Raw genomic sequence first — 12,391 nt, forward strand, 5'->3', positions numbered from 1 at the left:
GAGTAAGCAGCATTTTAAGCAGTTCCGTTAAATCTCCACCAGAGGGCAGTGTCGGACTACGTCAGTCAAAATTCGTTTTGCTATATATGCTTGAGTCCAGTTACGTTGAGTGAAAGTGTTTGGCAATTTACACAAAAGCAGCAAGTGTCCATTTCAATTAGTGACATCAAAATAAACTGCATAGTGGATATGAATCGGGAGAGTCACCAGGTCATCTGTCCTAAAACAGACAGGATGTCAGTCAGACATGACTGATGCAAAAAAAAAAAAAAAAAAAAAAAAAAAAAAAAAAAAAAGAACAAATGCAAAGCACTCATCACAGTGACGTAAATGCTGGAGTGTTTTCATAACTTGTACCTTATGCTCTGAAGTGGATCAGTGCAACTCATTTAAATGCTTCTTTATGGGTTTAGAAATGGTAAATTGCTGTCATTTATTTGTATGGCATATAAATAGTGTACAGAGTAACATGAGATGACACTTCGGGATCATTTTGCAATTTTTTTTACAAAATAGAAATAACACAATTGAAACTCAATATTTACTTTATGCAAATGAGTGCAGTTGTCCATTTTCCATCACCGATGTTAAACATGAGTGAACATTTAATGTTAAATCGCTTTTTATTTGAAAACAGTATTTTCTCATCGAGGGACGTTTACATTGTTTCGTACGATTGTATTCCGTATTTTAGGTGTATACGTCCACAGGCTTCTCGTCATTGTTTTCTTTGATTTTTGCATCAACCATTGTCTCTTAGAATACCCAGTTGTGGTCCGATTTTACTTCCTGGTTTATACTTTGATATGCTGCTTGTATAATTCCACCTAATTTGCCAAAGGTTGTGAATTGGCTTTTTCCCTGAAACGTTTGACACGATGGCTCCTTCCTCCTTTAATGACGCTTCAGCCCGTGTTGGTGCAGGACTTCCTTTTGCAGAATGGCACTCTCTTCCCAGTTTGTGGAATTCTGCTTCCTAAACGGTACGACGGAATCAACATTCTCGATAAAGCTTTTAGAAAACTTGGGCGTAAAACTGTAGCACCCTCAAGATATGAAAAGTTTTCTCAAGGATAATTCAGACTTGTGTAACTATAATTACCCTTGATACGTTGTAATTTTCTTTGTTTGTTAACTAATTTCCCTGTCATTTGGTTGCATCATAAGATTTTTTTAATTTAAGATATTTTTTGTGTGTAGAGCACTTTGCAGCACTTGTTTAAAAATCTGCTATACAAATAAAACACTAAATATTATTATTATTATTAACCATCTTAAATTTATGAAAGAAGCTTGTATTCGTGCAGTGTGGCGTATCAGTTCCAGATCATTCTTATATAAGCAAGATTTCAAATGAGAAATTCTCTTTACAGTCCATATACAATTTTTACGTCAATCTTCACCAAAATATGTTTTCATAAAACAGCCATTAGTTCACTTAATTCTGTCCCCCCGCCCCTCAAAAAAATGCCTTCATTTCAACCTCCTGCAATAAATAATCTAGTTGTGTAGTTTGTTGCTGATATTTATGTATTTTTGCTTAATTTCAGAGTTTGAAAGCCGTAAACTGAATAACCTGGGGAGGAAAATGGCAAAACTTTGTAATATCTGCACCATCCATACATATATATGCACCTACTACAAAAAAGAAAGCAAAAAAAAAAAAAAAACCAAAAACAAAACAAAAAACAGATGCTTTGCTGACTCTACTATTTTTGTTGACATCCGCATTAGAGATTTTTTGCTGTGTCACATTGATTGGCTGGTTCAGTCCAGTCGTGACCTCTCGGCTCAGGTTCAGCGTCGCCTGGTTTTCCGAGCGTCTCCCACGCAGACGCAAAAAAAAGCTCCGTCTTCCCGGTAGTTCCCAGGCGGACTAATCGAGCAGGGGAGTCGTGCAGCTCTCCGCCGCAGCGACCAGACCCAGCTGGTGGAGCCGCGCAGTCTTCTCGCCCCTCCACGAACCCCCCAAACAGCGGCATCGATCGCCTTGGAGAAAAGGACGCAGGTCTGCTTCCTGTTGTTTTTCTGCTGCAGTCAAACGGAGACGCTGCGTGCAGCAGCATCTCTGCGCTGAGGGGAGGGATGCTGTCCGGCCAGGACGGTCTGAGCGAAGCGGAGGCGGAACATCCCTGATGGTTGTGGACTCGTTCCTGCAGCCTCCTCCTTCTCCTCCTCCTCCCTCACCACCAGCAGCGGCGCTGCGTTCCCTAAAAGGAGCGGCTGCTTCACCTGACACCGGCAAACACATGCAGCGGGCTGTCCGTCACGGGCGGCGGCCTCCACACGTCCTGCTCGTTTCGGGCGACAGCGCGCCGGACTCGGGAGTGATCGGCACCGGCACGTTTATGGCTGTTTGACTCGCTTTTCACGCGCTCATCCAGCTCCGCGGAAAAGGTAAGGGCGAGACCATTTTTCACTTGGTCCCGTTTTTTTTTTTTTTTTTTTTTTTAAATATACTATTTTTTAAAAGCTTGTTATTCAAGGATTAGACTCAGCAGATGTGTAGCGTGTGTTTTTAAATTGCAGAGGCACATTTGCAGTTTGGGGGGAGGAGGGGTTGTTGGATGCGCATCGGGCCAGCAGGACCTTTCTCAAGAAAGCGGGTAAAAATAGGCACCTGATCCCGGGATGAACGTCCCAACAGCAGCGTGACTGGCTCTCAGTGCTTCTTGTCTTCAAAAAAAAAAAAAAAAAAAAAAAAAACAACAACAACAACAAAAAAGAAACAACAACCAAAAAACACGACACTTTAGCTGTTAAGTCAGATACAGAAACCATATTCACATATCCTAACCATATGCACACGTCAGAAATAAACATTCAGTTAGCACAAGAATTATGTGCAATCACAAAAAAAAAAAAAAAAAATAAAAAAATGAACAAAACCACTGGGGCCAAAAATAACATGACTTGGTTTAAATGTTAACTCAGTTTTTGGGTTAATCATGCATTGATCCAGTTCTGGGTTTGCTGCAGATTATTGGAGAAAGTTTTCAAACCTCATATGAGATGAGGAGTGTAACCCAGGCAACAACAGAAGCAACACTTGGTCTTAAATGGACGTGGGAATCTTTGATTGGAACAAGTGATGGCACTGCATGATAATAAACAGCACTATCACTGCATCATGAACCGTGAAGGCATAGGTCGCTTCCTAATGTACACAGGCTTTATGGGTACTGAGGAAACATTCACTTTGAGCTGACTGAGCACTTTGGAAAACTTAGGCGTTTCTTCCTTATGTGGTGGTTTTGGACTGCAGGGCACTCTGCCTTCTGCATGCAGTCAGAAGCATCTGCACAAATCAAAAAACTGAAGAGGAGCTGAGCTCATGACTTCACAAAAGCTTCTTAGAAACACCTCGTCTTTGCATGAGCGGGTTCATGTCAGCGAACTGATGTTATCTCATCGCCATGAAGTCTCTCTTCACATGTGACTGATAATATTCCATAAAGCTGCACTGTGCGCCGGTGCAGTTTATGGCACCTCGCAATCATGTGTTTTGTGTTTTATCTTGCCCCGCTTTGCGACTACTGTCAAACATTTAAAAGCTGCGGTTACCTGAAGCATGCTGTAGATCCTGGATGGGTGCAGTAGGATCTTTTCTCTTTTTTTTGCCACCTTGGTTCCTGGCAGTCAGCTGGAGGATTAATAATTAGCTTGAGGCTTGTTTGAGGAATTTGAAGTGAGGAAGTAATGATGCTTTCAAAGCGTAAACGTCTTTCTTTATGACACATTGCCTGGGGCTGAAGCAGGAATGTAATGTCTCACTTTTCCTTTCTGTCTTTGGCTCTTGTCTGCAGTTAACCCATTTACTTTCTAGCCACAAAACACTTAGAAAAAAAAAAACCTGTGAAAACTTAAATTAGATGCAGTTCTTGAACCCTTTGGAAAACATACAAAAGCTTGATTTTACAGCTGTAAGTGTGTATAGCATGACGTGAAAACAAAACACCCCCGGAAATTCAACAATTTCCCCCCCAGGCAGCATGTCTGCGGGTCTCACTCTCTGCTCTCTGATCTTTTCATTCGGCAGGTGATGGCAACTCGAAAGGACAGGCGCAGGGATCGAACCCCGCTGGAGGAAACCCGTGACGAGACATGCAGCGTCCCGTCTCCTGGAGACACCCTGCCCTGGAACCTGTCCAAACTCCAGAGGGTCAAACGCTCCAAGTCGGCCTCGGGAGAGGTCCTGGATCCAGCCGACAGGGCTGTAATTCGCATCGCAGGTAGGAGGGCCGTTAAACAAATGTGTTCTCACCAGAGATAAGCAACTAGCTTATGGAAAACTTCAGCTGGTCAGCTGGCTTGTGTCTTGTCGTAGCACACAAAGCACATTCTTTAGCCTACTGTATTCCTTTCCACGGAGCTCACTCTATTGTTCATCCCTTCTAATTTATTATTTTCTCACTGTACCTCATTCAAGCCATAATCAAACCAGAGCAAAAAAATCACTTGAGCTTGTTAGCCAGCAGCTGTTCAGCTTTGTTGAAAAAATATAAAGGCTAAGTAAACAGATAAAATTCAGATAAGGCTTTAGCGTTTCTTTTTTTCGCTGGATAATTTGAAAATGATCAAATAAATAAATAAACTGCTTCTGCTGTCAAGGCTTCGCAGTTTCATACATTTTGCTTCTCGCTGAGCTCATATTGAGTAGATGGCAAAGGATGTCAAAAACATTTTACCCTGAAAACTGCGTACCAAAGACGTTAACGCCTTTGGGGAAAATGGCGGTGGTATCATTTTTGAGAACGGCGACCTTTCTTCTCTGATTATATGGACTATAGCCATAGTTCAGGGTTATGTCCTTGTTCTTGGTGCCATGGCTGCAAAGACAAGAAAAAGAGTTCTTCCCTGCCTGCATATTTCATATTTCACAATAACTCAAATGCAGAACACCCAGGAAAATCTTTCATGGTCTCTCCCACTGTGGGACACGAGAATATGGGAGAAAGAACGAATGGATCTGTTCTTATAGATACACTTGTTGTCTTTTTGTATTCCAAAGTGCAAAATCATACTTATTAATTGACTTGGTTTATACTCGATTTATGAACTGTTTGGTTTGAACAGATGTTCATGTCCATGTTCGTTTGACACCCTTTTCAGTGATTTTGTGCTTTAACAAAAATGGCTAAAAGAAGGTAGACATAGCGAAACATTCAAACGAACTTAAATGGAACACGTCGTGTCTAACTTTGGCACGTTGAACAGATGAATGCATTTGGGATTATTTGTGATGTGTTGCATCCATTTATAAACTCCTTGGCCAGAGAGAGCCTCATTTAAGATGCTTTAAAATGCTTTCATGTGATTATTCCACTGTATTTCTGGCTGTATATTTTGGACCGTTGTCCTGCTCAAGACTTTAGCCTCCATCCCCATCCCTTCAGGACACTTTACTGAGGAAATCTAGGTTAAAATAAAATAAGAGTGAAAATAATTATTCTGAAAAGAAAGCTGCAGTTGTTTTTTTCCATTAGTAATTTGGCCTTGGAGGCATTTCTGATTGATTTGAATTGTGCTTTCCCTTAGTTCATAAAATTATCATCTGAAAGCAAATGATTAAGTAAAAGACAAAAAAAAAAAAAAAAAAAGAAGCAGAGATCAATAAACCCCCCTGCGGGCAAATACTTTTTCACTGCAATGTAAGAATTTGTCTTTAGTTGCTGCCACCACCGTCTGTTTTGCCAAAGCAAATTGTAATTTCATACAATCACAAGTACTTGTACAGCTCTGATGACACTCTCATTCATCATCTTAACTATTTATTTAAAAAACTAAACTAAAATAAAAAACAATAACTTGGTTACATGAAGCCAAAGGACGTAGGTTGTTGCTTACTGTCAAGGCTTTGTAGTGGATCTATGAAGGATACCCAACTAGTTTAGCATCATGGCGTAATCTTACAGAGCTACTACCCATAATGCAATGTGTCTGTCAATGTAAGTTATGTCTGCGTAATTGAATTGTGTTTTCTGGGAGCAGACTTCGCGGTGTGTCTGCTCGGGTGTTGGCTGCTAGGCGGCTGGCAGCAGACATCTCCACACAGCGCTGCTCAATAATTCACGACCAACAGGCGATGATCTGATCCTAGGAGAATGCCGCACACAGACGCTCCCTCGCTCACACACACCTACAATATGCTGGCATGAATCAATGTTTATGAACGGAGCCCTGAATATTTCAGCAGTACGATGTCGCAGGGTGCCGCACGTCAGGCAGCGAATTGCAAAACATCTTTCTGGGGTGTGATGGGAAGGAAAGAAGAGCGCGAGCCTTTGCTCACTTTTTATTCGTCGTGACTGTGAAGTGAAATGACTGAGTTTTATGCGTTAGACTCGGGAAAGTGTGTTGTGCGTTTGTATTGAGCGCCTCCGAGGCAATGCTTCCACGCTCTTCACGTCTAGAGGCAGAAACTTTCAGCTGTCTGTCAGTTTGGACAGAGAGAGTCTGTAAACATCAGTTGACTCAAATTTCCTGTTCGCTGACACCCGCTTGAGTGTCTGCCGTTTGGTGAAGCTTAAAATGTTACATTTTTGCCTCATCTGACCAGAGAACCTTCTTCTTCTCCTGTTTTTGCTGCGTCCTCTACGTTGCTCCTGTGAAACTGCAAAATGGAACATCTCACAGCTCGTGTATTGTGAGGTGTTCAAAGCTTGGGATGCTGTTTTCCCTGCCTTAAATTTCTCTTCCAAACCTTTGAGGCCTTCACTGAACAGCTGGATTTACCCTGGGATCAAATTACACAAAGGTCCACTAAGTTTCTTCTTAAAGCAGCCATTAGTTCACTTATATGTGTGGATTCTGTCAAAAAAAAAATATTTGTACAATATTTGTGCTAATATATGATGTTAAATGTGACTTTCTTTTAATCGCCATCTCAATCGCAGACTATTACGTAACTTCACATCAAGTATCTCTGAGGCAGGAGTCACTTAAACCCAGTGTTTTTGAGTAATTTTGAGAAAAAATTTGCAGTAAAATAAAAAAAAGAAATGTCGGGATTTATTGATTTTGTGTGAATTTTGCAGATTTCTGAAGAACTGGAGGGACTCATCGATGTACTTGGGTTAAAAAGCTACGGTGGGCCTTAAGGCATTTGGGTACACTGGATTTCATTCAAATCAAATTAAAAGGAAGATGAATACAATATACCATTTGAAAGCCACAGTCCGTACAACGAATAATTATGCACTGCTTTGCTCACTTATTGCATAAAATCTAAATAAAACAAATTGAAGCTTGCTATATATTTAAGAAAGGGGGGATCAATACTTTTGAAAATCATCACTACAAGCAGCCTTCATAATAAAGCATATTGTTGTTTTTTTTTTAAAAGAACAAAAATCTGCCTTTCTGCTGATATGAGCCAATTTGGCTTATGGACTTTTCTCAAGAAGCAGTTTACATGTTTGTCCAGCAGGTGGCGATTCATGCTAGAAGAGGCAGGTCGGCCGGCAGCATTCATTCTGAAAAACCATCACTGCGTCTGGAAAATATGTCACATTTTCCATCCTGTTCTCAAATAGCACTCACTGCACAGTGAGCCGCTTGTGTCTGAGCTCTGCTGTATTTCAGCAGACAATGGGTTGCATGCCGTCTTGGGGAAGCCTTTCAGACTGACCGGCTTTATTGCTTCAGTTTAACAGACTTGTCTCTTTTGTAGCTTTCTCAAAAAAGAAAGAGAGGAAATTGGAAAATGGAATGCTGACACTTGTAAGTTTTGCCTTCTGGAAATGAGTCACGGCACAGTGTGGTGAATCTGGACGGATTGTAGGATCAGCGGCAGTTTTTGTTTGGGTTATCCAGAAGGGGGAGCCAGGCCTGTGTTCGCTGTGGTCTTCCACGCCTTCTTTGGCTGTCCATGGGAAAATATTACCACCCGATTGCACCATTCAAACACTTTTTATAGATGTGACAGCAGTGGTGTTGAGAAAAGTCAGAGGATAGATCACGGCTTGGTTTGGAGGCGATCAATCTGAAAACTTGACATTTGTACAGCTGTAGTTTTTAGATACTTCAAGTTGTTTAAAAAAATGTAATCTATCAGCTGGACTTACAGTGAATGTTCTTAGGGTTTTCAATCACCCATACGACTTACGTAATGTGTTTGAAGAACATCAAAACTGCATAAACCACTTTAGTTTATTAAAAGGCGCCTGACGGTAAGCTGGGATAGAGCAGGACATTCGTTCCTCGACTAAAACCGAACTATCAGTCGGTCGGCTGTCCTTGTTTCGTGAGTCTGGCCAAGTAGATTACCTAACAAAAGGAGACATGGCTGAAGGAAACAACAGGGAAATTGGGATCAGAGTTTACAGGGAACCCGTGGGGACTGTGACCAGAGTCGGTGAATAATCTCCACGTTGCAAAATGTTGAACACGGAAGGTACTCCAGAGGTAAACTATATACACATTTAAAAGACTGTTTAAAAGGAACAACTTGGAAAGAAAGAAATCTTTTAAAAATGCAGTTTTCCATTTGGAGAAACAGATAATGCAGTCTACTATGCATTTTTAGAAGTTTTGTAAATCCTCTCTGCTAAATGTAAGCTATTTTAAACCTTAACTAACTGTTTACCCAGAAATGTGTCCTGGTTTTCTTGTTTCCAGCGCCTTCCTTAAGGCCCTCTCTAAGTAACATTTACAAATGCGGCTGGAATGCCGTCATTAAATACTTGTCTAACCAGAGGTAGCACTTTCAGACTGTATGCTGCATTGGGAGACGCAAACTCCGTGTCAGATCGTCAAACGACAAAGCTTGGGTGTGTGCCTTAAAGAATGTACACATGTGCCACTCGCGACCATGCCCGCACCTGTTGGGTATTGTCGAAAGAGCGATGTGGAAAGCAAAACACTCTTCCTCTTCTTTGCAACTTTACTGAACTTTAAACCCTTTCAGCCAGCTTCACAGATCGTAGAGTTTCAATTCAGCTAAACAAACCAGCCTCAGGCTGGGATTGGCTTCATGTAACATCATAGGAAGCTGGTTTTATAAGGCTTGCAAAACTGTTAAGTGTCTTCAAATTGAAAGTGATCTTGTAGGAGCCTGTGCCAGGGACTGTTTACAGCATGTGATGTGTTAAAGGTTTACTCCGCGCAGTTGACTCTCACTATTTAGGACAGCTGCTAGATTGATGTCACACAGTGAACATGGTAACTTTGCCTTTGGCGTCCTTCGTGTGGACAGGCATGGGATCATGCTGCGATAACCTCTGGTCAAATACCAGTTTTGCAGTGTCACGGTACCGACATAGAGATGCGAAACAAAAATGTCAGACATGTGACGGCTGATTTATTTAACACAGAAAGGCAGTGAATATCCCTTTGCATGTTAAAGTGTAATTGCTCTTTTTTTTTTTTTACTCAGTAGTGGGTTTCAATTAAAGTTGCTTAATGTTCAAAACACGACACATTATGATATATCAGCACTAATATCAGTATCAGTATTTTATAATTTGTCGGTATCGATCCGATGAATAAAACTGGGCTGAAATAAACAATCAAGATTTATTTTTCATCATAATACCATCTATTTCTGATCGTTTCCATCCCCTAAGATAGTAAAGCGGTAGTAAAATATATATATTATTGCAGATTAGCAATACTAAGATCCATTATTGATATCAGACCAAATTTTCCTATCACCGCATCCTTATTTGGGAGTCTATCAAGCTCGTTAATTAGTTAGTTAGTTCAGCTTTTGGCTCAGATAGCTAGCCTGCAGTCTGCTGCTTTATAGCATAGTTGTCCAAATTCACTTCTAAAATGGTGTTACCTTTAATAAGAGTAATAAGTGGTGTGGTGGTACTTTTGTTTGTTTTGTTCTTATATTTTTACAGGGTGCCCCCAACTAAATGATACTTTGCGGCAGATTATTTATGCAATGTATTAATAACTGTCTGTGTTTTTGCTCATTTAAATATTTCCCCAACAATTAAAGGTGTCGCTCTTGCTAGAGAAATGTTTCCGGGAGTCCTGCCAGCCAACTGACCGTCGTTGCGTGGCCAACAAGTTTACATTGTGGTTGCCAACGCTTTCCTGTGAGAAATGATTATAAGGTTTTGGGTTCAGATGAACTGAACGATACGGAGTTTGTGGTTTTGAAACTGTAGCAGCAAACAAATTTAAACGGTAAGTGCAGTCTGGAATCGCATGCCCTTTAATTGTGTAATATAAACAACACGGTGAAGGTCTGCAAAGTCTAAAAATGCTGCAGAAAATGACAAACCCGTGTGTATGCGGTGGAGAACTTCCCCTTCGGATTTAGTTGGAAAACAGAGAGGCAGCAGCACTAACAACGGGGAGTTTAGAGAGTACTTATCGTGTTTCCTGTCAGGAAGGTCTCCTGACTGATGTCATTTTGGCCTCGGCCAAAGAAATGACTGATAGTGACGCTTCGCAGAGACTTTCCTTTTCCTACATCAGATCTCTTCTGTTGTGCCAAGAACATCAAGAAAATCCCCTAACAAGACATCGCTGGATATCTCTGTTAGCTCAGACGATTTGCTGTTTGCAGACATCATGTTCTTATGCATATCTAATGCTGCTGGTATTAATTCAGCATCTTGTTTGGAGCGAACGTGTTTTTTTGTTTGTTTGTTTTTTTTTCCAACTGTGACTTTGTTTTTATTCTTTTACTGACTTGACAGGTTGAACCCCGTACTAAATATTCAGTGGTTACCCCAAAGCCTTGATCTCTGTGGTGGGTGTCAAGGCCCGTATCTGTTAAAGGTAAAGCGGGCACCAGATTTTCTTTTCAGAAAGACGACTCAGGCAGGAACCCAGCGGCAGGAAGGATGTTCTCCGACGCCTGAGGCCTGAAATAAAATAGAATTGCTCTTATAAGTTACTTTAGAATCCAGAACTCAAATCTTCTGGTCCTTAAACAACATTTTTACAATAATTAGAAAGCGTTTTACGGGATAGCTCCAAAGCGTTAACTGTATTTTGTAGCTCTTTCAGACCAATTTTTACATATTATCACATTTTACTATTTGGGTCCATTGTCATAACTACCAGAATTTGGTGGGAAAAAAATCCTTAATAAGTATGTTTTTACAAGAATGTATCGGAGTTGTTAATATGTACAAAATAAATTTTTTATGTTTTTTTTTTTTTTTCTGGGTAGACCTGAAATCTTAGTGCCATAATCTAGTGTATATGTACAAGGTGACCAAAACATTTTCTACCTGCTAATCTAAATGGAGGTACCATAATAGATCAGCGGGAAACTAGCTGACATGAAAGCTAAAAAACAGGATGCAGAAATTTCTTAAATTCTTTACAGTAATAGTGAGTATTAAGATGTATAGGAACTTGTTCCGTTTTGTATTGCTTTGGAGCTTTCAGGATTTAAATGGATTGTGAATCAGCTTTGTGGATAAAAAAAAAGTGTTTCAATGTACAGATGGTTTGTGTTTTGTTGCAACCTGAAGTGTGTTGTAAACTTAAGTGGAGTTTGAAAACAAAATATGTTAATGTCTGGTTGAATGATGTGTGTGCCCAGTTGTTTTTTTTTTGTGTGTTTTTTTTTTCTTTTTCGGGGGGGATTTTATTGTAATCCATAGAGCGGCCCAGAAAATCTTTGGGCACCACTGCATTTCTCAAAAATCCAGCTAATGTAATCTAGCCTACTCTCAGATTGATGTCTACAGTAGACACCCATTTATTTGTGATTCGTTATTCACACGTTCACCTATTGACATTTTTCTTTGAGGAATGTTACTTATTTGGTGGAAATCTTCTTATTTGTGGATTTACTTTGTAGACCATGTCTAAAAAATTTGATTAAATAAATTTGGAGGCTGAATTACCTTGGCTCAATGCCAACTGACTGGAGCAGCCAATAGAGGAGCTCTATTTGTTTTCCTTGGCACTGATTGGTTGTACCCCCAAGAACTGAGACAAAGAAGTCTGTCGATGCTTGTGAGGTAGTGAAACGATTCAGGTCCATTCGGTATGCAGTTCTGTTTTTAAAGGGGGCGCTCTGCATGTCCAATGTAACTTTGTTTCAGTAGGAATTCAAAGTCAAATCAGGTCAAGCTTATTTGTATGTCCATTTCAGCAACAAGGCAGTTCAAAGTGCTTTTAGACATTTAGTCAACTTTTTTCATTCTTGTTGTAATTAATAATGTTATTATTATTGTCATTTTTATATAGTTTTCACATAAATTTGAGACTTTGGATCTTCTGTCTAATCTAATCTAAATTTACACAGCCGGAGTTTCATTGGACAGCGTTCTGCTGCTGTCTCATTTCCTCTGCTGCAGTGTGTGTGAGTGTGACTGAGCCGCCTGCGTGTGTATCTTTAAAAGGTGGGGCTTCACATTTCTATTCGTACTTCTGACTCCTCTACACCACGGGAGGGTGTAGAAGAGTCAGA

The 12,391-nt window shown here is 40.4% G+C and overlaps 1 protein-coding gene across 8 annotated transcripts in view; it reads left to right on the plus strand.

The window, feature by feature from the left end:
• Positions 1-1,767: 1,767 nt before the first annotated feature.
• LOC129367485 (plectin-like) overlaps positions 1,768-12,391 on the plus strand; it is a 114,062-nt gene continuing 103,438 nt past the window's right edge. For 7 of the 8 annotated variants that reach the window (XM_055041952.1, XM_055041954.1, XM_055041957.1 and 4 more), the window contains exons 1-2: positions 1,768-2,397; positions 4,040-4,232. In XM_055041952.1, the coding sequence (XP_054897927.1) occupies positions 4,043-4,232 (190 nt within the window). In that variant the 5' untranslated portion in view covers positions 1,768-2,397; positions 4,040-4,042. The remainder of the gene's footprint in view (positions 2,398-4,039; positions 4,233-12,391) is intronic. The other variant, XM_055041978.1, reaches the window with a different exon arrangement.

The sequence above is a fragment of the Poeciliopsis prolifica genome, unplaced genomic scaffold (genome assembly GCF_027474105.1).
Source record: "Poeciliopsis prolifica strain line A6 unplaced genomic scaffold, Auburn_PproV2 SCAFFOLD017, whole genome shotgun sequence".
Lineage (NCBI taxonomy): Eukaryota > Metazoa > Chordata > Actinopteri > Cyprinodontiformes > Poeciliidae > Poeciliopsis > Poeciliopsis prolifica.